At 39.7% G+C, this 25,096-nt stretch overlaps 1 protein-coding gene across 2 annotated transcripts in view; it reads right to left on the reverse strand.

Moving 5' to 3' along the window:
• HAT1 (histone acetyltransferase 1) overlaps positions 1–24,833 on the reverse strand; it is a 48,758-nt gene extending 23,925 nt beyond the window's left edge. The window contains exons 1-4 of one of the 2 annotated variants that reach the window (XM_007537801.2): positions 24,763–24,833; positions 22,042–22,146; positions 15,207–15,282; positions 6,331–6,451 (exon numbers count right to left, since the gene is read on the reverse strand). In XM_007537801.2, the coding sequence (XP_007537863.1) occupies positions 6,331–6,451; positions 15,207–15,282; positions 22,042–22,146; positions 24,763–24,769 (309 nt within the window). In that variant the 5' untranslated portion in view covers positions 24,770–24,833. Of the gene's footprint in view, positions 1–6,330; positions 6,452–15,206; positions 15,283–22,041; positions 22,147–24,482; positions 24,611–24,762 lie in introns of those variants that run through there. The other variant, XM_060177716.1, reaches the window with a different exon arrangement.
• Positions 24,834–25,096: the final 263 nt, after the last annotated feature.

The raw sequence follows: 25,096 nt of genomic DNA on the forward strand, positions 1-25,096 counted from the left end.
CTTCAAGAATATCATTTAAACTTTAAATCCTATAGTTAGAAATGATAAGAAATTAAGAGGACTAAATCAAGAACCCAGACTATAACACGATACACTTATATATATTTTTTAAATGTGTTCCCTTTTTTTTTTTTTTGCCCTTGTTGTTTTAACATTGTTGTGTTTATTGATGTCGTTGTTGTTGGATAGGACAGAGAGAAAGGGAAGACAGAGAGGGGGAGAGAAAGACAGACACCTGCAAACCTGTTTCACCACTTGTGAAGCAACTCCTCTGCAGGTGGGAAGCTGGTGGCTCAAACAACAATCTTTATGCCGGTCCTTGTGCTTTGCGCCACGTGTGCTTAACCCGCTGCGCCACCGCCCGACTCCCACGATACACTTATTTAATAAAGACCTACCTGCCTTGCAAATATTTTCCTGTCTGGCAATTTCTTTTTTAAAAAAGGGATCACATAAAAGTAACTTAGTAGGTGAGTAAAGAAGAAATGTTTTAGTTTTTTTTTTTTTTAATTTTATTTATGAGAAAGATAGGAGGAGAGAGAAAGAACCAGACATCACTCTGGCACATGTGCTGCCGGGGATCGAACTAGGGACCTCATGCTTGAGAGTCCAAAGCCTTACCACTGTGCCACCTCCCAGATCACTATTTTAGATTTTATACTCTCTCATGAGAGCAGTTTCAACCGCCAGTATTCCCCACCATCACACATGAAGATGTTCCAGTGAAACCATTTTGGCCTTTCCTCATCATTGTGTAAAGCAATGTGCTTAGGAATAACTGTGAATGGAGTCTGCTATAGTAGGTTTATACTTAGACTTATTCACACTTGAAAACTAAAATTAATTCTTTAATACCTTGTCTGGAACAGTACCACTTCTCTAAATTTGTCTATGCTGAGTTATTTTTGAAGTCGCATTTTTAAGGAATGTTAAGTAGTGGTACATGCTGTCACTTGGGTTAAGTGGTAAAAACTTAATATTAAATATAATTCTAAAATATCTAAAGATATGCTACATAAAACAAGCAAAATTTCCACATCTAATTAATTTGTTCAATCTCACATTTTTGACGGTATTTGAGTACTGTCAGAGAAATTAGCAACGTAAACTTTTTCACTACAGGGATAGTGGTTCAGGAGGTGGTGCAGTGGATAAAGCATTGAATTTTCAAGCATGAGTTCCTGAGTTCAATCCCTAGCAGCACATGTACTAGAGTGGTTTTTGGTTCATTCTCTCTCAACAAATAAATAAATAAATATTTTTAAATATATATATAGATAGATAGATAGATAGATATTGATAGTATTGTTTATTTATGCTATACCAATGTTTGTTATCTTTTTAAAAAATATTTATTTAATTTATTTATTCCCTTTTGTTGCCCTTGTTGTTTCTTATTGTTGTAGTTATTATTGTTGTTGTCGTTGTTGGATAGGACAGAGAGAAATGGAGAGAGGAGGGGAAGACAGAGAGGAGGAGAGAAAGATAGACACCTGCAGACCTGCTTCACTGCCTGTGAAGCGACTCCCCTGCAGGTGGGGAGCCGGGGTTCGAACCAGGATCCTTATGCCAGTCCTTGTGCTTTGCGCCACCTGTCAATGTTTGTTATCTTAACTCACAAAACTCAATATTGTGGACCAGGCAGTAGCAAACCTGGTTAAGTGCACACATTACCATGCTCAAGGATGTGGGTTCAAGCCCCTGGTCTCCACCTGCAGGGGAAAAGCTTCACAAGTGGTGAAGCAAGGGTGTAGGTTATCTTTCTGTCTTTTACCATCTTTCTACCTTCCCATCCTCTCTCAATTTCTCTGTCTCTATGCAATAACAAAAAAATTTTTTAAATATTTTATTTATTTTCCTTTTTTTGTTGCCCTTGTTTTTATCACTGTTGTGGTTATTATTATTGATGTTGTTGCTGGATAGAATAGAGAGAAATGGAGAAAGGAGGGGAAGACAGAGAGGGGGAGAGAAAGATAGACACCTGCAGACCTGCTTTACTACTTGTGAAGCGACTCCCCTGCAGGTGGGGAGCCGGGGGCTCCAACCAGAATCCTTATGCTGGTCCTCGAGTTTTGCGCCATGTGCGCTTAACCCGCTGCACTTACTGCCTGACCCCCAAAAGTATTTTTTAAAGTTAATATTAAGATATCAATAATTTTAAAGCTTTTATATTTAAATTTAAGTGCATTTACAGTGATAAAAGCATTATTCATTAAGATAAGCTTGATTACCAAAAAATGAGTTTAGTAAAATTTAGTCTACCAAGGATTTTTTAAGATTAAATTTTTTTAAATATATTTATTTATGCCTTTTGTTGCCCTTGTTTTATTGTTGTAGTTATTATTGTTGTAGTTATTATTGTTGTTATTGATGCCGTTGTTGGATAGGACAGAGAGAAATGTAGGGAGGAGGGGAAGACAGAGAGAGGGAGAGAGATACCTGCAGACCTGCTTCACCGCCTGTGAAGTGACTCTCCTGCAGCTGGGGAGCTGGGGGCTCAAACTGGGATCCTTATGCCAGTCCTTGTGCTTTGGGAAATGAACATACTTCTACTAAAAACAGTAAAATTTGCTTGCAAGAGCTGGAGCTATTAATAACAGTAAAGTTCAGCGACACCTATAAGATGTAAAAATAATCAGTCTTTGAAGATGTCTACTGGAGACATTTTGCATGTACCTTAATTGTAACTAAGAAAATTTAGGTGCCACTGAAGAACTCAGCGAGGAAAAGAAAAGAAGATGAGAGGCTAGTGTAATGGCAAAATTCTAATAAGCAAATTAACTTCCAAGTAGATTTCCTGTGTATGTTTCTTTTTTTAAATATTTATTTATTTATTCCCTTTTGTTGCCCTTGTTGCTTTATTGTTGTAGTTATTATTGATGTCATTGTTGTTGGATAGGACAGAGAGAAATGGAGAGAGGAGGGGAAGACAGAAAGGGGGAGAGAAAGGTAGACACCTGCAGACCTGCTTCACCACCTGTGAAGCGACCCCCCTGCAGGTGGGGAACCGGGGCTTGAACCAGGATCCTTATGCCGGTCCTTACGCTTTGTGCCACCTGTGCTTTACCCGCTGCGCTACAACCCAACTCCCGTGTATGTTTCTTTTTAAGATTTATATATTTCGTATGAGAATAGAGTTTGACATGAGAGAAAGAAAGCAAAAAGCCAAAAACACTACTCAACACACAAGGCACCAAGGATAAAACCAAGAATGTCATGCATGCAAGTCGTACACTCTGCCAGCTGAGCTATTTCCCTGGCTGTGGCTTTTGACCTTCAAAATGAGTGCTTTGGGGCGTGGTGGGACTCACCACTTACATATGACAGATCCCAAGCTTGATACCCAGCACCAATAGCCAGGGCTAAGAGGTTCTCTAGTCCAGAAAAAATCAAATGGGTATAGTCTGCATGTGCAAAACTAATACAACATTATGTAATCTCTAACCTATCACATCTAAAACAAAAGTGTGGGTATTTTTCACTTAAATCTACTTTTCCCATCTTTGTTATCTCATTCATATAGTATCACTATTATCACTTAAGCAATGAGGTCCTCCATGTTCCTCTTTCTCTGATCCGTAACATTTAATAGGGAAATCCACTCTAAAATATATTCTCAAGCACCCAACTGAATGTAATGCTACAATGTTCTGGTTTCCTTTCACTCGGGCCCCCTGCAGAGTGTTCTCTGCATAGCGGCCAAGAACCATTTAAAACGTATTTTACAGTATATGATCCCACCTACTTAAAACCTCTAGAGTCTACCAACCATTGCTGCCTACACCAACCATTTAAACTATTTACTACCCTCTCTCCATCACTACAAGAGAAAACAGTGAACTTTCTGTACTTCAAGTATTCCAAGAGTGACTTCATCTTGGATTTTTCTTTTTTTTGAATATGCCAGTCTCTTAGCTTCCCTGATATTCCTAGTGGAAAGGCTGGCTCCTTTTCACTCCGAAGTTCAGCAAAGTGTTCCTGCATACTACTATCCGTATGTTTATTACTACTTGCTTACTAACAGAAGCTTCATAAGAACACTGACATTGCTTGCCACTGTATCATTTGTAGCAAGAACTGCAAGACACTGAAATAAACATTCTCACTGCAGGCAGAAGTCAATTCAACTCCCTCCCCAAAGCCACTACACATTTTTATAAGCATGTAAAAAAAAACTGCCAGCTTCTGCTGATTTAACATTCTCAAAAATCTTTTTGGATTAACTGTTATGTTATGAAGGCTTATGACATCAAACAAGATGGTCCTTTGCCCTGATGATGAGCAGTGATTTAAAAAAAAATTGTCCTCCAGAGTTTTCCTGATTACTATCCAATCTCTATTTTGGAGGACACTTTTCTGACAGTTAACCTCTTAATTTTAGAATTTCTACATTATGGATAATCTGAGAAATGCTAATCATCAAGTCCTGAATCTTTTTTTTTTTTAATATTTACTTATTCCCTTTGTTGCCTTTGTTTTATTGTTGTAGTTATTATTGTTGTTATTGATGTCGTTGTTGGATAGGACAGAGAGAAATGGAGAGAGGAGGGGAAGACAGAGAGGGGGGAGAGAAAGATAGACACCTGCAGACCTGCTTCTCCGCTTGTGATGCGACTCCCCTGCAGGAGCCGGGGAGTCTTGAACCAGGATCCTTAAACCAGTCCTTGTGTTTTGCGCCACGTGCACTTAACCCGCTGCGCTACCGCCTGACTCCCTTGAATCTTTTTTAACAGTTCTTCCCTCAATTTATATCTTTCCCTTGATATTTAACTATAATCACTAAGAAACCTGATCCCAACTTTAATAAGCTGCTTGAAAATTTCCTCAGCTTGATAGCCAAGTGCTCACAGTTCATGAATTCTTTATACTTAAGCACTACAGGACACAATTCAGCTATGCTTTTTGCACCTACACAACAAACCTCTTTCTACTGGTTTCCAATAACATGTTCCACGTTCCTTTGGTGCCTTTAACATTCCTGTTTATGAAAATACATATCACCATGTGCTTTCTCTCTCACACTCTCAATTTTTTTCCTCAACTCTTACCACTAAGTCCTTAATGTTCATGTTTCAATCAACATCCTGTTTGAGGCACTCTATCCTTTTTCTATCCCATGTCCCATAACTTTCCCAATTCTACCCACAGTATCTGTAGCTATTTGTCTCATTTATAGTTATTTACTGATGTAAAAATCTGTATTAATTTCCTGTGGCTGCTGTAATAAATTACCACAAACTGAAGGCTTAAAACAATAGCAACTGGGCGGGGGAGACAGCATAATGGTTATGCAAATAGACTCTCATGCCTGAGGCTCCTAAATCCCAGGTTCAATACCCCCACCACCACCCCATCATAAGCCAGAGGCTGAGCAGTGTTCTGGTGTGTGTGTGTGTGTGTGTCTTCATCTCTCTCAAAAATAAAATTAATAAAAAAAATTTGTTTAAAAAAAAAAAACAATAGCAACTAATTCTCTAATCTAGAGGCAGTATGAAGTCACTGAATTGAAGTCAAGATGTTAGTATGGCCACACTCTCAAGAGGGGAATGTGTCCCGGCCTCTTCAAAGTCTTGTAGCCATGTAGCTATGTAGCTATCCTTTGACTTCATCCACATCACTCTGCCTCTGGGACTGCAGCATCTTTGGAGGGACATTATTCAGCCTGCCACAGAAACAGACTCATCAATGCTTCTTTATCATCACTTCCTATTTTTAAAATATTTTATTTTCATGGGGGGGGAGGAGAGACACTCATGCCTGAGGTACCAAAGTCCCAGGTTCAAGCCCCCACACCATCATATGCAAAAGAAGTGACCTGGAAGCTGGCACAGAGGATGGAGTACTGGACTTGGAAACTTAAGATGCAAAGTTTGACCCCAGCCATTGCATATGCCAAAGCGATGTTTTGGTTCTCTCTCTCATGCCAATAAATAGATAAATCTTAAAGAAAGAGAACTTTGAAAAGGCTGTTACTAGATGAAAATGTAGGTATCTTTCTCCATCTTATTTAACTGCTAGAAAAAGAATTTTCATGACCCTACACCCCCCAAAAAAAGGTTGCTAGATAATAATAACAAACAGCCCTGAATCATAAAGGATGTTTTTAAATGTAGATGGTTCATGAAAGAAACTAATCAGGTTAAGAATCAAAAGCACAAAGTTAACTGAAATGACAGGCAGGCAGTCCTAACCCTCCACACAGCCAAAGACCAACTGTGTGGTTCTGAAGCTCCTATAAAACAGGCTCTTTCTTCAAGCCTTTGGACTTTAAAGCCTGCTTAATACCTAGTTGGAAAACGGTTAAGAATAACTTTTTTTTTCTGTTCTTACCTCTACACAGTCAAAGTTCTCATCAACTTTAGATGCATATTCAACACGGAACATTGTTGACAGGCTACCAGCAATATAGTATAACAAGATCTTCAGACCCTTGTAACCAAAAGCAGTTTCACTGAAAGGGGAAAAAAACAGTAATAATCTAAGACCCCAAAATGAATGCTTGCGGTCACTACAATGTACTAACCCTTTGTATAAATAAGTTTAACTAGCAGTTTCAGGCTGTTTAAATGCTTATGATATATATATATATATATATATATATATATGTGTGTGTGTGTGTGTGTGTGTGTGTGTGTGTGTATGTCTATATTTGTAATAAAGCTGTGCTTCAGCTTTCTTGAGAAAATAAAAGATTAATAACAGCTACTTCTAGGATGTTATTTGGGTTAAATTAGCAAGTAAACAATGTATAAAGCCTTTGTAACACTGACTAGCACAGTGTATTTAGCTAACAGATGTTAGACAACTATGACTACTACTGCTGCTATCATTTTAAGTAGCAGAAAATATTTAAGAGACAAGAAATGTTTAACTGGAGCCTAGTTGGGCAAGTAGATAGGTCCAGTCCTTCTAACTTACCACCTTTCTCACCAACATCCAGAGCTGCTTAGCGTGGTAATCACAGCACCTGGCCACTTCCCTTTATTAACTCAGAAAGCAGGTCTAAGATACTCTTTTATTTATTTATTCATTTATTTATTTATTTATTTATTTTCCTTTTTGCTGCTCTTGTTGTCTTTTTGTTGTTGTTGTTGTTATTATTGTTGTTATAGATGTCATCTTTGTTGGATAGGACAGACAGAAATGGAGAGAGGAGGGGAAGGCAGACAGGGAGAGAGAAAGACAGACACCTGCAGACCTGCTTCACCACCTGTGAAGCTACTCCCCTGCAGGTGGGGAGCCGGGGAGCTCGAACCAGGATCCTTATTCAGGTCCTTGCGCTTTGCACCACGTGCGCTTAACCTGCTGCGCCACCGCCCGACTCCCTAAGATACTCTTTTCTAACCTTTCTCCTTGTTGCCCATCTAATCTTTGCTATTCCATTTTTCATCTTAAAAAGTCTGCTAGCAGAAATAAAAAAAGGGTTTATGATATGGGTGGAGGTAGATAGTATATAACGGGTATATAAAGAGACTCTCATGCCTAATGCCCCAAAGTCCCAGGTTAAATCCCCCACATCACAGTAAGCTACAGCTGAGCAGTGCTTTGGTTTAAAAAAATAAAAAGTAAAAAAACTTCCAGTAGGGAAGATAGCGTAATGGCTATGCAAACAATTTTCATGCCTGAGGCTCCAAAGTGCCACATTCAGTCCCTTGCACCACCATAAGCCAGAGCTAAGCACTACTTTGGTCTCTCTTCCTCTCCCCTTTATCTATCACTCATTATAATAAGTTCTATGTATACTTTAAAAGCCTTCTAAAAATGAATTCTAACATACCTCAAATAGGCAAATCTAAGGAAACAAAGTATGTTAGTTATTGTGTAGGACTAGGGAAGGTGGTGAGGTAACTGCTAACTGATTAAAAAGATTTTAGAGGGAGTGATATGCTCAAACATGTGGTAGTAAAAGTGTGGTGATGACTGCACAATTCTGACATACTGAAAACTACTGCATCGCAGACTTCAAATACATGAACTGAATGGTAAATTGTAGCTTAATAAAACTTGGTTTAAAAAGTCAAAACTCAAAACAACAAGGTCAACAAAAGGAAATGAATAAATATGAAAAAACAAAAAGCAAAACAAAACAAAAAAAGTCAAAGCTCAGGAGTTGGGCAATAGTGCAGCAGGTTAAGCACACGTCGCATAAGGATCCCGGTTCAAGCCCCCGGCTCCCCACCTGCAGGGGAGTAGCTTTACAAGCGGTGAAGCAGGTCTGCAGGTGTCTATCTTTCTCTCCCCCTCTCTGGCTTCCCCTCCTCTCTCCATTTCTCTCTGTCCTATCCAACAATGACAACAATAATAACTACAACAATATAACCACAAGGACAACAAAAGGGAATAAATAAATACATTATTTAAAAAAAAGAAAAAGTCGGGAGTCGGGCTGTAGCGCAGCGGGTTAAGCGCAGGTGGCGCAAAGCACAAGGACTGGCATAAGGATCCCGGTTCGAACCCTGGCTCCCCACCTGCAGGGGAGTCGCTTCACAGGCGGTGAAGAAGGTCTGTAGGTGTCTATCTTTCTCTCCTCCTCTCTGTCTTCCCCTCCTCTCTCCATTTCTCTCTGTCCTATCCAACAACGACAACAACAATAATAACTACAACAATAAAACAATAAGGGCAACAAAAGGGAATAAATAAAATAAGTATTTAAAAAAAGAGAAAAAAATGACAAGGGCAACAAAAGGGAATAAATAAATAAAATAAATATTTAAAAAAAAATCTTAAAAAAAAAAAAGAAAAAGTCAAAGCTCACTTAGATAGTGTGCTGCTTTGCATGTGCACAACCCAGGTCAGAATCTGGTCCCTACTGCACTGAAGGAAGTTGCGGTGCTGTGGTTTTTCTCTCAGTGTGTGTCACTATATGTATATGTGTATGTGTATGTGTATGTATATGTATATAAATTCTGTTAATTATGTGGCCTGGAAGGTGGCACAGTGACTAAAGTGTTGGGCTTAAAAGTATGGGTTTTTTTTTTTTCTGAATTCAACCCTATATATGTACCAGAGTGGTGCTCTGGTTCTTAGTCTCTTTTGCTAATTAAGAAATAAATCTTTGGGAGTTGGGCGGTAGTGCAGCGAGTTATGTGCAGGTTGCGAAACAGGTCTGCAAGGTGTCTTTCTTTCTTTGTTTTAAGATTTTATTTATTCATGAGAAAGACAGGAGAGAGAAAGAACCAGACATCACTCTGGTACATGTGCTGCCGGGGATTGAACTCAGGACCTCATGGTTGAGAATCCAGTGCTTTATTTACTGTGCCACCTCCCGGACCACAAGTATTTGTCTTTCTCTTTCCCTCCTCTCTCCATTTCTCTCTGTCCTATCCAACAATGACAACATCAATAACAACAACAACAACAATAATAACTACAATAATAAAACAACAAGGGCAACAAAAAGGAATAAACTTTAAAAAATTAATTAAGAAATAAATAAAATCTTTTAACAGTAAATTCTAAAAGAAGAGTGCCTACAAGAGGTATTTGCCAGGCTACCAAAATAAAACAGGAGTATTCCATTCCAGGATTGTGAAAGGAGTGTCAATGATACTAAAGTCAAGCCCAAGGTTACACTCAGGTTATAAGGTGCAGGGTTATCACAATTATATAACTGTCAACTATCTACCTCAGTTGAGCAATATGGGAGTATATGCAAAAAAATCTCTCTTTCTCTCTTTTTTTTTTTCACTCTTTTCCCTCCAATTCTAATTAACACTTTATTGAGGAAATGTTGATTTATAGGATTTTTGTTGTTGCAAAAGGTAAGCCTCTTTTAATGAAATATAAAACAGAAAAGTAAATGTGCAAAATGTCATTAAGAAACAGTATTTGTAAAACTGGACCCTATCCCTTTATTATAAAATATTACCACAGGAAGAGATTTTAAATAGTAGTACAAGAGAGAGAACACACACACACACACGCACAAATCTCTTATTAAAAAGAAAGAAATAAGGAAATATTTCACACCTCCTGAGTGAAACAGGAGGCGGTGCAGTGAGTAGAGTACTGAACTTGGAGCAATGAAGCCACAGTCCGACTCCCAGAATCTCATATGTCAGGCTGATGCCCTCGGTTGCTCCTATCTTGTATGAAGCAATGAGTAACCTGCCATAAAAAGGATTAGACTTGGGGTCTGGAGGTGGCGCATCCAGTAAAATGGAAGTTACCATGTGTGAGGACACGGTAATGTTGGTTCAGGCCTCTGTCAAGGCAAGGAGAAAGAGTCATGAGCCATGAAGCATTGCTCAGGTATTTCTCTCTCTGTGTGTCACTCTCCTCTAAAAAAAAAAAAAAACAAAAAAAAAACCTGTCAGGAATATCCCAGTCCCAGCGATGACTCTGGTGGCAGAAAAGAATTTAATTTGAAACTCTTAGAAATTTTCTTCCATGAGGAAGTATTTGCAAGTTAAGTTTGAAACACATGGGAAAGGGGAGTCAGGCAGTAGTGTAGCAGTAGTGTAGCACACGGCACAAAGCCCAAGGACTGGCATAAAGGATCCCGGTTCGAGCCCCGGCTCCCTACCTGCAGGGGAGACACTTCACAGACGGTGAAGCAGGTCTGCAGGTGTCTGTCTTTCTCTCCCCCTCTCTCTCCATTTCTCTCTGTCCTATCCCACAACAACGATATCAATAACAATAATAACTACAACATAAAAAATCAAGGGCAACAAAGGGAAAATAAATAAATATAAAACACATGGGAAGACAGCCATAGGGTAACTTTTTTTTTTCCCTCCAGGGTTATTGCTGGGCTCGGTGCCTGCACCATGAATCCACCGCTCCTGGAGGCCATTTTTCCCCCCTTTTGTTGCCCTTGTTGTTGTAGCCTCACTGTGGTTATTATTATTGCCATTGTTGATGTTGTTCGTTGTTGGATAGGACAGAGAGAAATGGAGAGAGGAGGGGAAGACAGAGAGGGGGAAAGAAAGATAGACACCTGCAGACCTGCTTCACCACCTGTGAAGCAACTCCCCTGCAGGTGGGGAGCCGGAGGCTCAAACAGGGATCCTTACCCTGGTCCTTGTGCTTTGCGCCACATGAGCTTAACCCACTGCGCCTCCGCCGGACCCCCCAGGGTAGCATTTTTAATGTTAACAGTGTCTAAACACTCTTTCCTACTACAACCAGAGTTCCCTGGGAATATAGTTGACTGCTGAACTAGTAGAGAAGTGTAATGTGAATCTGAATTATTCACTGTATCAGAAATTAGTGTCCCCAAATGGTAATGAGTATATACATTAAAAGGACCCAAAAGCTACAGCTGCTTGTTGAATCTGGGATAATTTGAGCAACAAAATTAGTAACAATAATAGGTCACAATCCATTGGATTAAAAAAAAAAAAAACACCAAGTGGTCCAGAAAGGGGGTGCAGTGGATAAAACATTGGACTCTCAAGTGTGAGGTCCGGGGTATAAGCTCTGGCAGCACAGATACCAGAGTGATGCTCTGGTTCCATTTCTCTATTTCCTCCACCCCCATTAATAAAATATTTAAAGAATTCATTGAGGTGCCAGGTGGCGGCGCACTCAGTTAGCACACATATTACCATGCTCAAGGACCTGGGTTCAAGCTCCCTGGTCCACACCTGCTGGGGGGCAGGTTCATGAATAGTAGGTCTGTAGGTGTCTCTCTCCCCTCTTGTCTCCCACCCCTCTCAATTTCTCGGTCCTATCAAATAAAGGGGGGGAAATTATCATTGAGTCTATTCTGACTTAAGCAAAGAAACATTTCAGGGGAAGGAAAAGCTCTTCATTAATAGTAGAATGTTAACTAATAAAAGTAGAAAGGGGGCCAAGTGATGGGCACCTGGTTGAATGCACATGTTACAATGCAGAAGCACCCAGATTCAAGCCTCCTGTCTCCACCTGCAGGAGGAAAGCTTCACAAGTAGTGAAGCAAGTCTGCAGGTATCTCTATTTTCCTCTCTTTCCCTTCCCTCTTAATATCTGGCTCTCTATCAAATAAATGCAGTTAAAGACTTTTATATAAAAGTAGAAAGTATGATAGAATTAGAAAAATCACCATTTAGCCTAGTCATAATAAATATTGACCCAGACAATAATCAACAGGTTAAAAAATGTTGGGTGCAAATTTGACAGGACGTAAGAGTATTTTCAGTGTAAGTGTCTTCCCAGATTACATAAAATTACAAAGGGAAAAATATTAACTCAAGAAGGAAGAAACCTGGCATTCACATCTAAGTGACCAACAATGGGACAAACTGGCTTTTGGGAGTGACACAGTGAGGACTCATGCTGCTTCTGTTTTGCTACTATAAAAATATGTATTCGGGAGTCGGTCAGTAGCAGAGCAGGTTAAGCACAGGTAGCACAAAGCGCAAGGACTGGAGTGAGGATCCTGGTTCGAGTCCCCAGCTCGCAACCTGTAGCGGATTCGCTTCACAAGCGGTGAAGCAGGTCTGCAGGTGCCTATTTTTCTTCCCCTCTCTGTCTTCCCCTCCTCTCTCCATTTCTCTCTGTCCTATCCAACAACAACAACATCAGTAACAACAATAACTACAACAACAACAACAAAAACAAGGGCAACAAAAGGGAATAAATCAATAAGTATATTTTTAAATGTTTATTTATTTTTAATATTTATTTATTTATTTATTCCCTTTTGTTGCCCTTGTTTTATTGTTGTAGTTATTATTGTTGTTGATGTCGTCATTGTAGGATAGGACAGAGAAAAATGGAGAGAGATGGGGAAGAGAGAGAGGAGGAGAGAAAGATAGACACCTGCAGACCTGCTTCACCACCTGTGAAGCGACTCCTCTGCAGGTGGGGAGCTGGGGGCTCAAACCGGGATCCTTATGCCGGTCCTTGTGTTTTGTGCCACATGCGCTTAACCCGTTGCGCTACCGCCCGACTCCCAATAAGTAAATATTTTTAAAATGTATTCACTGAGTACAATCAGAGAGGCAATCAAATGAATCAAAGCCACAGGTTTATAAAACTAGTCTAAACAAATTGTCAGTGTTGGGGTCTGGAAGGAGCCTCAGCAATTAGAGCATATGTTATTAGCATGTGTGAGGTCCAACCAAGGGAACTCCATGGACAGTAGAAGTGGGTCTTGGTGTCTCTTCCTCTCGTCTTTTTCTTTTAATAAATAAAATAAAAATTGGTTTGCAGGGGAAGTCAACAGTATGGCACATGTGGTACTGGGTTTCTCAGCTCTTCATGATAAAAAAAAAAGTCAGTATCATGGAAAACATAGATTGAGAAGCTGTTTCAGAGTAAATAGACTAAAAAGAAACAGTGTGATTCTCAACTGGATCCAGAATGTGGAAAACTGTTATAAAAGAATTAGTGAAGACCAACTGATAAAACACGAAATGCAAACCATATGCCAAAAAATAGTACTGTGTCAACATTAAATTTTCTTGGTAACTCCACCTAGGGTTAATCTCCTTGTTTTTTTTAATATTTATTTTCTCTTTTGTTGCTCTTGTTGTTTGTTATTATTGTTGTTATTGATGTCGCCATTGTTAGATAGGACAGAGAGAAATGGAGAGAGGAGGGGAAGACAGAGAGGGGGAAAGAAAGACAGACACCTGCAGACCTGCTTCACCGCCTGTGAAGCGACTCCCCTGCAGGTGGGGAGCCGGGGGCTTGAACCGGGATCCTCAACGCCAGTCCTCGCACGGTGCGCCACCTGCGCTTAACCCGCTGCGCTACCGCCCAACTCCCTAATGTTCTTACTTTTAGGAAATAAATACTGAAGAATTTAGGGGGTTAAGAGACCAGAATAAAACTTGCAACCTACAGTCAAATGATATCCATGAGAATGACTGACACAAATGCAGCTAAATGTTAACAATTGGTTTATCTAGGTCAAAGATAAGCACAATCTATTTTACTATTTTTTGCAAGTTACTGCAAATTTGAAATTCTTTCTTTCTTTATGTACTTTTTTGTTACCAGGGCACTGCTTAGCTCTGGCTTGTGATGCGGGGGATTGAACCTGGGACTACAGAGCCTCAGGCATGAGAGTCTGTTTGCATGGCCATTATACTATCTACGCCCTCCCATTTGAAATTCTGAATAAAATGGTAATTGACTATTCTAATAATGTAATGAATCTATAGGGTATTAAAGAATTATGCTAGATATCTCAGACCTGTTTCCTTTGGAGGGGTGGGAGAGGGAGAGTAGGGTGCTCACACATGCACAATTTCACCATTCCCAAGCTGATGCTTTCTTTCTGTTTCATTTGATAAGGAAAGGAAGGGGACACAAGAAAGAAAGACAGAGAAAGGGAGAGGCATTGGGGCCAGGTGGTGGTGCACCTGGTTAAGTGCACCAAGACCCTAGTTCAAGCCCCTGGTCCCCACCTGCAGGGGGAAAGCTTCATGAGTGGTGAAGTAGGGCAGCAGGTGACTCTCTCTCTCCCCCCGTGAATTTCTCTCTATCTTTATCCAATAATAAATATATTTAAAAAGAGAGAGAGAAAGGGAGAGGCATCACAACACCACTTTACCATCTGTAGCAACATCCCGGTGCATGTGGTATTGGTGCTCAAATTCAGGGTCTCGCACATGTCAAAGCATGCATTCAACCAGGTGAGCTATTTCCTGGCCTCTCTCAGACAGATTTCCAAAGACAAATAGCTCCTAACTTCTTTTGTTTTTCTTTACTTGTCTCAGCTTTCTAGTTGTAGGGACTATATTCTGTACTAAAAATAATAAAGCAAAGTGGTTGGAAGGAAAAAGTAGTTGTGAATGTATGAATTCTACAGGTAGAATGCCTCAGTCTACACTTCAGCTACTCATACTGCCGCCGTGTATAAAGTAGTAATTGGTAACACCATCTTTAGGACTGTTGTGAGAACTAAATTAGACTGGTCTGGGAGATGGTGCAGTGATCTCTGAGTTGATCTCTGAGGGATGAAGTCCTGAGTTTGACCTCCGGCAGCACATGTACCAGAGTGATAACTGGTTCTTTCTCTCTTTTCTCGCCTCTATCCCTCACATTAATAAATAAATAAATAAAATCTTAAAAATAATTTAGACTGTGCACCTGACAATAAAAAGATAGAAGGTATTATGTAGTGATTAGTATCTCTATTTTTAAAAAATGACATTCTAATATATATATAGTAAATTACATGAAAAATAATAGTACAGAAAATAAATTCTTAAATTAATAATTCTTTTTTTGGGGGGATACTAAATTGTCAAACATCTTACTAAGTTACTTACTCATCCCCAAATAGTTGGTGGGTATATTCAGGAAAGAAAGTTCTAATGTCGTTCTCAAGATCTTCAGGAAAACGAACTGTTTAAAGGAATAAAAAATATATAGAGAGATGTTAAAGATATTAAAGGTGACAGGCATCTCCACTTCAAAAATCTCACTATAACTACAAGACAGCCAACAGCTTTCTTACTTAAATGTCATATTTCCATTATGCAATTTACAATGGGTTCTCAAGAGACTAGTGAAAAAAAAACTAGAATATCACTTCAAGTTCTTTAGCATCAAAACCCTTTTGATCCTAAGAACTAGAAAGGTAAGTATGACAAAGGCAGATGATTTAATATTTCCATATATTTATACAAAAAGAAGAGTAAAAGAAAAAACAAAACTAAAGTCTGCCATGTGAAGAACTACAGTATTGATGAAAACAAAAACAGAATGTGACTTGAAACATTCTGCAAAGAATAACCTGAATTCTTTACAACTACAGAATATGAACTAATAAAGATAACACTGCGATGAGGTATTTCTTCTTTTTTAAATATTTTATTTATCTATTTTCCTTATTTGTTGCCCTTGTTTTTTATCATTGTTGTGGTTATTATTGTAGTTGTTATTGATGTTGTTGCTGGATAGGATAGAGAGACATAGAGGAAGGGAAGACAGAGGGGGAGAGAAAGACACCTGCAGACCTGCTTCAGCACTTGTGAAGTGAGCCCCCTGCAGGCGGGAACCGCAGGCTCAAACCAGGATCCCTGCACTTTGGCCATGTGCACTTAACCCGCTGAGCTACCACCCGACCCCCTGCAATGAGGTATTTCTATACCTTTACAAGTATACACAGAGGAAATTATTGCTGGCAGTTGAAATGCTGAGTAAAATTACAGAATATTTTTATTAATACTAATGAAGTGCCTACAAAGTTTAGGACCTGCAAATAATTATTTTAAATATAATTCTGTAATCATTTTTGTAATTTGCCTGGGGGAACTATAAGCATAAAAGATATATTCTACAAACAACTTATTAGCCTAAAACAAATCACCAAGGCATGCTATAAGGAGGAGCAGAAGAAGAAAGCTCACATTGCATGAAGCACAAGGACAGGCGTAAGGATCCTGGTTCAAGCCCCCGGCTCCCCACCTGCAGGGGAGTCGCTTCACAAACGGTGAAGCAGGTCTGCAGGTGTCTATCCTTCTCTCCCCTCTCTGTCTTCCCTTCCTCTCTCCATTTCTCTCTATCCTATCCAACAATGACATCAACAATCCAAATGCTCCTTTTTAAATTTAAAATTATTTAGTTATGATTAAACAGCGTGAAAGAAGACCGAACACTGCTAAACTCTGGCATAAGATGGTACTTGGGGTTGAACCTATGACCTCTGGAATCTTAAAGTATGCAACTTAGTCCTCTAACAGGCTGAGCTATCTCCCCAGACCCAAATGCTTCTTAACTGGTGAATATACCCAACAATGGAAAGTATTCTGGGATAAAATGGGAAAGAACTACTAATATGGGCAACAACTAGATGCACTTCCAAAACCATAATACAGTCAGTTGCAGAATATATATACATAAGTACATTTATCAAGTTCTGATTTTGGTAAAAAAAAAAAAAAAAGAATTAGAATACTAGAAATGGATCTGCCCTATGGCCAGGCAATTTCTCTCTTGGGGATTTACCTGAAGGAAATAAAAACAACAATCAGAAGGGATCTATGTATACTTATGTTCATAGCAGCATAATTTGTAACAGCCAAAACCTGGTAGCAACCACATGACCAATGGCAGATGAGTGGCTAAAAATACTGTGGTATGTATGCATATATATATGATGGAATACTACTCAACTTTTAAAAAATGACAAGGCTGTCTTCTTTGCATTATATTGGATGGAACTAGAAGATATAATATTAAGTGAGATAAACCAAAAAGAGAAGAACAAATACCAAAATAATTTCACTTATAAGCAGGATGTAATAAATAGGGAGAATATGAACTAAAACATGGAGTCGGCACAATGTATTGCCATCCAAACAAAGGATTCTGGGGAATCCTTTGGGAATCCCTCTGAGGGGTTGGGAGAAGTGGAACAGAACCATGAGGTCCAGGTGCACAATGAAATTGTACTCATACAAGTCCTGGAAAAGAATGACAGAGGACCTAGTGGGGGTTGTATTGTTATGTGGAAAACTGAGAAATGTTATGCATGTACAAACTACTTTATTTACTGTTGACTGTAAAACAGTAATCCTACAATAAAGAAATTAAATTTAAAAAAAAAGAAACTGTACTAATGTATCAATGACTGCACTGCAAAGCATAACCCCTTCAATAAAAAATAAAATCAAATAAAAAGCTGTGCAGGCTAGGTGGTGGTACCTGGCTGAGTACACATGCTACAGTACACACGGACTTAGGTTCAAATCCCTGGTCCAGACCTGCAGGGAGAAAACTTCAGGAATGATGAAGCTGTCTCTCTGCCTCTCTCCCTTTCTATTTTTCCCCTCCCTCTCAAATTTCTTTCTGTCTTTATCCAATAAATAAGCAAAATTAAAAAAAAAAAAAAAGTAGTGGTAGATATACTTGGTGGACTACTACTCAGCTAGGGGTAGAGATAGCTCTTGCCCTTTGCAACATGGTGAATCTGGAGAAAACTAAGGTAGGTGAAGTAATTTAGAAGAGTATTTAGGGGGTCAGGCGGTGGCGCGGTGGGTTAAGTGCATGTGGTGCAAAGTGCAGGGACTGGCCTAAGGATCCCAGTTCCAGCCCCCGGCTCCCCACCTGCAAGGGAGTCGCTTCACAGGTGGTGAAGCAGGTCTGCAGGTGTCTATCTTTCTCTCCTCCTCTGTCTTCCCCTCCTCTCTCCATTTCTCTCTATCCAATCCAACAACGAACATCAACAATGGCAATAATAATAACCACAACGAGGTTACAACAAGGGCAACAAAAAGGGGTAAAAAATGGCCACAGATGCGGTGGATTCATGTTGCAGGCACTGAGCCCAGCAATAACCCTGGAGGAAAAAAAAAAAAGAAGAGTATTTACTCTCTCTACTAATTACAGAACAAAAACTAAAACAAAAGCCACTTTTCACTAATGGGAAGTGCAGGTTTTTCTTTTTTATTTTATTTATTTATTTATTTATTTATCAATGAGAAGGAGAGGAAGAGAGAGAGACAGAACCAGATATCACTCTGGTACATGTGCTGCCAGGGATTGAACTCAGGACTTCATGCTTGAGAGTCCAATGCTTTACCCACTGTGCCACCTCCCAGACCACAAGGTTTTTCTTTTTTTCTTTTTTTAAATAATATACAATATTAGCTAGGGTACAAAATCCTGGTGTGAGGGTACATTTTTGGAAGCCCATTTGGCAATAGCTACAAAGGTAGAATATATTCCTCAGGGGCCAGATGGTGGCACACCTGGTTAAGCGCACACATTACAATGTGTAAAGACACAGGTTTAAGGTCCCGGTCCCTATCTGCAGGGGAAAAGCTACATGAGTGAAGCAGGGCTGTGGGTGTCTCTCTGTCTCTCACCCTCTCAATTTCTCTCTGTTTCCAATAGTAAAATAAAATAATAATAATAAAAGAATATATTCCTCTACTTCTGATCTAGCATAATGGTCCTCAAAAAGGGACAACTTTATACTCAACAACCCTCAAGAGATACCTGGCAATGGCTGAAAGCATTTTTTATTGTAGCAACTAGAGGAAAATGGTAATGGTAATGGTGCCTAGCGAGTAGAGCTTAGGGATGCTAAATAGTCAACAGTGCTAGGGCAGCCCCTACAACAAAGAACTATCTAACCAATAGTACTGAAATTGATAATCTCTGATCTAGCCTTCCAATTTCTGGTCACAGTTTATCAGTCATACAAATGGTTAAGTATATACACGACAATATTTATTGGAGAATTATTATTTAATAGCAAGAGAAGCAAGCTAAAAATTTCCCAATAGGGGGAGTCGGGCTGTAGCGCAGCGGGTTAAGCGCAAGGACCGGAGTAAGGATCCCGGTTCAAGCCCTAGCTCCCCACCTGCAGGGGAGTCGCTTCACAGGTGGTGAAGCAGGTCTGCAGATGTCTTTCTCTCCCCGTCTGTCTTCCCCTCCTTTCTCCATTTCTCTATGTCCTATCCAACGATGACAATAATAATAATAACTACAACAATAAAACAACAAGGACAACAAAAGGGAATAAATAAATATATTTTTTTAAAAATTTCCCAATAGGAAATAAGTGAATGAATCTGATACACTATTGTGAAAGAATTTAAATATAAAATCTAACTAGAGAATACAAAATGGAAAGTCTCACATGTGTTTTCAGAAACAAAGAGAAGCAGAACAATGACCTGAGCATCAAATTTGAAAACGTAAAGTCTGGATTATGATCCCCAGCACTGCATATGCCACAGTGATTGGTGTACTCTGGTTCTGTTCTCCCTCCTCTCTCTCATCACTAAATAAAAGGCTGATAAAAACTGAGAGACTGGGAGTTGGGCGGTAGCACAGCGAGTTAAGCACAACAACAGCATAAGGATCCCTAAGCTCCCCACCTGCAGGGGTGTCACTTCACAAACAGTGAAGCAGGTCTGCAGGTGTCTATCTTTCTCTCTCCCTCTGTTTTCCCCTCCTGTCTCCATTTCTTTCTGTCCTATCCAGCAATGAAGACATCAATAACAACAACAATAATAATTACAACAATAAAAAGGGCAACAAAAAGGGAAAATGAATAAATAAAATACATTTTAAATAAATAAATAAAAACTGATTTTAAAATAGTAAATAAAAACTGAGAGACTGATTTCTTATGTTTAATTTCTAGAAAACTTTCCAGAGGCGTACCAGAGATGACCCAAGTTGGGTTGGTTTTGTCACGTCAGCTATACTGGTTTTTGTTTATATGACAGGCAGATTTTATATGCTCTGGGAATTTGCAGGGCTGGCCTCCATTTGTCTAGCTAAACTCATACCTCCCTATATTCCCTGACCATTAATACTGCCAACTTGAAACCCTCCACAGGTTGGCCTGTAGCTTGCTATAGTTTGCATGTGCCAAACTGGAATTCTTCTGATATTCCCAATAAACTTATTTTTTTAAAGTTTGATCTTTGCTTCAGTTTACCTTTGTACTTAACACTATTACATAACTAGCTTACATTTATTTATTTATATTTGCAGATATGATTTCACAGTCTGGGCCACTTTTTCATTTAGACAGAGGGAGAAACACCACAGCAGCGGAGCTTCCCTCGTGCATGGCACCTCCCAAATGGTGCGGGAGATCAAACCTGGGCCAAACACAATGCAAAGCACATGCCCTAACCGGCAAACTATCTCCTGGCCCTATATAATTAAAAGCAACCTGGTCAGTAGCATATTCAGTAAAACATCTGTGTTACATGGGGGTAGATGGCATAATGGTTACGTAAAGAGACTCTCATGCCTGAGACTGCAAAGTTCTAGGTTCACTCCCCAGGACCACCTTAAGTTAGAGATGAGCAGCACTCCTGTGTAAAAGGAAAAAAGAGGGAGGAGTGTATGTGTGTGGGGGGGTGTCACAGTGTACAAGGATGTGTGTGGGGGGGTGTCACAGTGTACAAGGACCCAGGTTCAACACCAGGTCACCACCTGCTGCAGGGGGGAAGCTTCATGAGTGCAGGTGTCTTTCTCCCCCTTCCCTCTCAATTTGTCTCTATCCAATTCATTAATAATAATTGGGAAAACATCTTATGATAGGAACCTACTTTAAAAAAAATACATACACAAGAAAACAAATCTAGAATAGTCTTATCTTTGTAATGAAGAAGCAGGAAATACCACCCATTTGTAATCTGTTCACAGCCTCAGCTCCTGGGAGTCACTAATCAATTTTCTTTTTTTTTACTTGCCTTTTTCAAACATTTCATTCAAATGAAATCATGTAGTATGTGGGGTTATTCTATTATCTGGTTTTTGTCACCTGAGAACGCTTTTGGTGGTCACCTACCTATCTTGTAGCATGTGATAAACTATAATGTCTTCTTGTTGCCAAAGAGTACTCTATCACACATATGTGGGGACAGATGCACGCACATATATACCCGCTGCAGACACACATTTCCCATCCCTGTTACAAAGAGTACTCAATCACACATATGTGGGGACAGATGCACGCACATATATACCCACTGCAGACACACATTTCCCATCCCTGTTACAAAGAGTACTCAATCACACATATGTGGGGACAGATGCACGCACATATATACCCACTGCAGACACACATTTCCCATCCCTGTTATGCATTTACCAGTGGATATGTATCCACCATCTGGATTATTTCCCTTTTTTTTTTTTTTTGGCTATCATGAGCTACACTGCTATGAACATCGACATATAAGTTTTTGCACAGACATACATTCTTATTTCTCTATGTAGAATTTCTATAAGTAGAATCACTGAGACTACATTGATGTTTAATCTTTAAAGAACCAGCCAATAGTTGTTTCCAAATTATTGATAGCTGCACCATTTTACGTCTGAATCAGCAATATCTGTTATTCCATATTGTCAGCAGCATGACTGTCTATTATTTTTAAGCAAAAAAAAACAGTATTCTGAAGAGACTGTGATCACTTAATGTTACTTTTTGCCACACTGTACATATGTAAATTCTGCCACCTCTCAAATACCCATCTACTTCTTGACATAAATTAAGACTGAGTAAAATCTGAATCTTCAATAGACACGAACCTATAGATCTACACAAACGTCTACTTTAAGTATACAAGGAATTGACATCTATTCACACATAGCATCTGTATCACTTAGAAATGGTATGCGTACCTAATTTTAATTCAATTGCTGTGTTGGTGTTACATTTGTACTCAGCCAGTTTCTTCTCCACTGCACTCTTATACTCAACCAAAAATTTCTCCATGGCACCAAATCCTAGAAGAAAAGATTTTTAAAAGGTCTAGTTGAAAGTGGTTGAAGTATTCAAATCTACAAACTTCATGTCAGAAATGAAATAAAGGTTAATATCTGAAACATGTCAGTAGATCAAAAAGTAGCAATCATCCTTGACATTATTCTGAATAAATACAATGAATATATGACTGCTTCATTACAAAACACAAATATCACCACTTTTAAAGTAGACTTGTGAACTATGCCTGCTTTACACAAATCTGAAAATTAACACAACAGACTACTGACACTTCCAAACATTTAGCACTCATACAAGTTACCTGCTAGGATTATAGCCAAGTAGCTTATAAAAAGAAATACAAAAGGATGTCTGTTCTACTAAGAAACAAACTGAGAATATCCTTTGATAATTGCAATAAAATTTTATTGCTAGCACTGGAAAAATTCTACCAAGAGTATTTGGTAGAATAAAGACAAAAAATACTATCACTGAGAATGTGCCAATTATCTTAAGAAAGAAACACCAGAAACTGGTTACCTCTAGAATGAGGAAAAGAAATGAAGAAAACTTTCACTGTAATAATTTTGTTACTATTTGCAAAAATTTATAAATTATGGACTACTGGAATGATACAATTTTTTTTCTTTTCTTTTGGAGTGTACATAAACACCCTTCCCACCACCAAAAGACTGTGTCCCATCCCATCCACCCCCTTCCCCCCCCCAATAAAGCCAAACATCCACCCAGAGATTTTTATTTTGGTGCCCTACTCCAAAAGATTTTTTTTTAATTTTATATTTATTTTCTCTTTTGTTGCCCTTGTTGCTTTTTTATTGTTGTTGTAGTTATTATTGTTACTACTGATGTTGTTGTTGTTGGATAGGACAGAGAGAAATGGAGAGAGGAGGGGAAGACAGAGAAGGGAAGAGAAAGATAAGACACCTGCAGACCTGCTTCACCACCTGTGAAGCGACTCCCCTGCAAATGGGGAGCCGGGGGCTCGAACTGGGATCCGTATGCCGGTCCTTGCGCTTTGCGCCACGTGCACTTAACCCACTGCGCTACCGCCCACCTCCTGATACAATGATTTTATTACAATGTGGTTTCCACATATAGTTGACAATGAAAGAAATTATTACCATGAGAAATGTTTAAATAAAGGTAACAAGAAATGTTCTGACAACATGGACATAAATGTTAGTGAAAAGTCGGGTGGGGGGGTGTCATGAGCAGAAAGAATGGGTACAATGTCATATCAATATCTTCAAGTGGTTAATACACACACATACACACACACACACACTATGGGAAACACTTAAGGCTGAATGACTTGGAGTCAGATCAGATCGTATGCATTCAAATCCAGGTTCCACCATTTACTTACTAGATGTGTGAACTAGAACATAATACTTCACATCGCTCATCTAATCTGTGAGGTTGAAATAAAAGACGAATTTATATATAATCCCACTTTTGTGAATGCACATATAAGCTAAGTAACAAAATTTTAATTTATGAAGCCACACATTAATTAGCTTAATCCCCCAAAATATAAGATAAGCACATTTCACTAGTTCTACTTCATATTCAAAGGTTCAGATGCTATATGGAAAGAAACTAGCTGCTAGAAGGCTACGAACCAACGACGAAGTGCTGGACATTTGAATTTAGATGTAATTCTTGAATGTGTCGATCTTATCAAACTAGCTACAAAAAAAAAAAAGCTAATTATCAAACTAGCTACAAAACCCAACAGCCTCTTATCTGGTAAACAGTTCCTTCCTTAAACATCTGTAAAGCTCATGTTATAGCTTGTCTACCTACCTCTTACATTTATAAAAATGCCTGGAAAGTACTATGAAGGCAGTGGGAAATGATAAAAAGCTATTAATCACTTCAAAAGATCGGAAATTGCATAAAGCACATACGCTCATCAAAAGTCATGATACACTCACTCACAAAATAATAGCAAGTAAGTTATTAGATATTGCAAACTAGAGAAGCCCAAAAAGGGGGAAAGAATCGAACACATGAGAATGATAGTAGACGCGCCCTAAGATAGAATTTCGATGAAGGAAGGATTCAATAACCTCTTTTTTTCAAAGGAAATATAGATAGATGCACCAAACAGTCATGTGTGAAGAGATGAAGGAGGCAATTCAGAGGTAAACCAAGAGTCAAGTGAGAGAGTCCTAGTGCAAGTCCGAGTGGAGTGGGGAAGCGGGCGAGGAAGAGCAGGAGGCGGATCTGGGCACTGAAACCAGCTGGCGGGAACATGACCCGCGCGGGGCAGCTGAGGCAGCCGTGGGCAAAAAGATCTGGAGGAGAAACACGTCTCCAGGTATCTGACACCTACGCTAGCTCAGACCGCGAAGGTTTCTGCGACCTCTTACACCCCCGCTTGGAGCCGATTTCTTCGCAGAAGGAACACAACCCCCAGACAGTTGGGGGCGGGGGCGCGAACCGTAAAAGCCAAGGTGCTGGACTGGAAGTTCCGCGCTTTCAGGCTGAAGCAGGCCTTCTGGCACCCAGGCTAGTGCCTGAAAGTTCCAAGCGAGGACTGTCACCACCGTCTCAATGTTCCTTCCCAGGCCGGCCTGCCCCCTCCCCTAGGTAAACTTTTCCCGGGAACTTACCCGCCATTTCCGAGCTGCGAGCACCCGCGGCTGAGCAAGGACGAATCAACCCGCGCGTTCCCTGGCCGGAAGTGAGCACAGAGCCTGACGCACTTCCTGCCAACCCCTGGCAGGTCACTGGCCAATGAGAGGAGGAATTGTGAAGCCCGGGAGGGTAGCGGAAGTGCTTAAGGGGCGGGGCTAACGGGGCGGGGCGGGCTCGCAGGTTGCCCACTGTGGGCTGAAAGGCTCTTCCCTTTTGCAGGCCTGAGAGCAGCGGGAGGCCGCAGAAAGATGAAAATCTATACCGAGGTTCTCGAGGCCGGAGAGTTTCTCCAGCGTGGATTTGAATACT

This window comes from Erinaceus europaeus, chromosome 18, assembly GCF_950295315.1.
Source record: "Erinaceus europaeus chromosome 18, mEriEur2.1, whole genome shotgun sequence".
NCBI classification, from domain to species: domain Eukaryota; kingdom Metazoa; phylum Chordata; class Mammalia; order Eulipotyphla; family Erinaceidae; genus Erinaceus; species Erinaceus europaeus.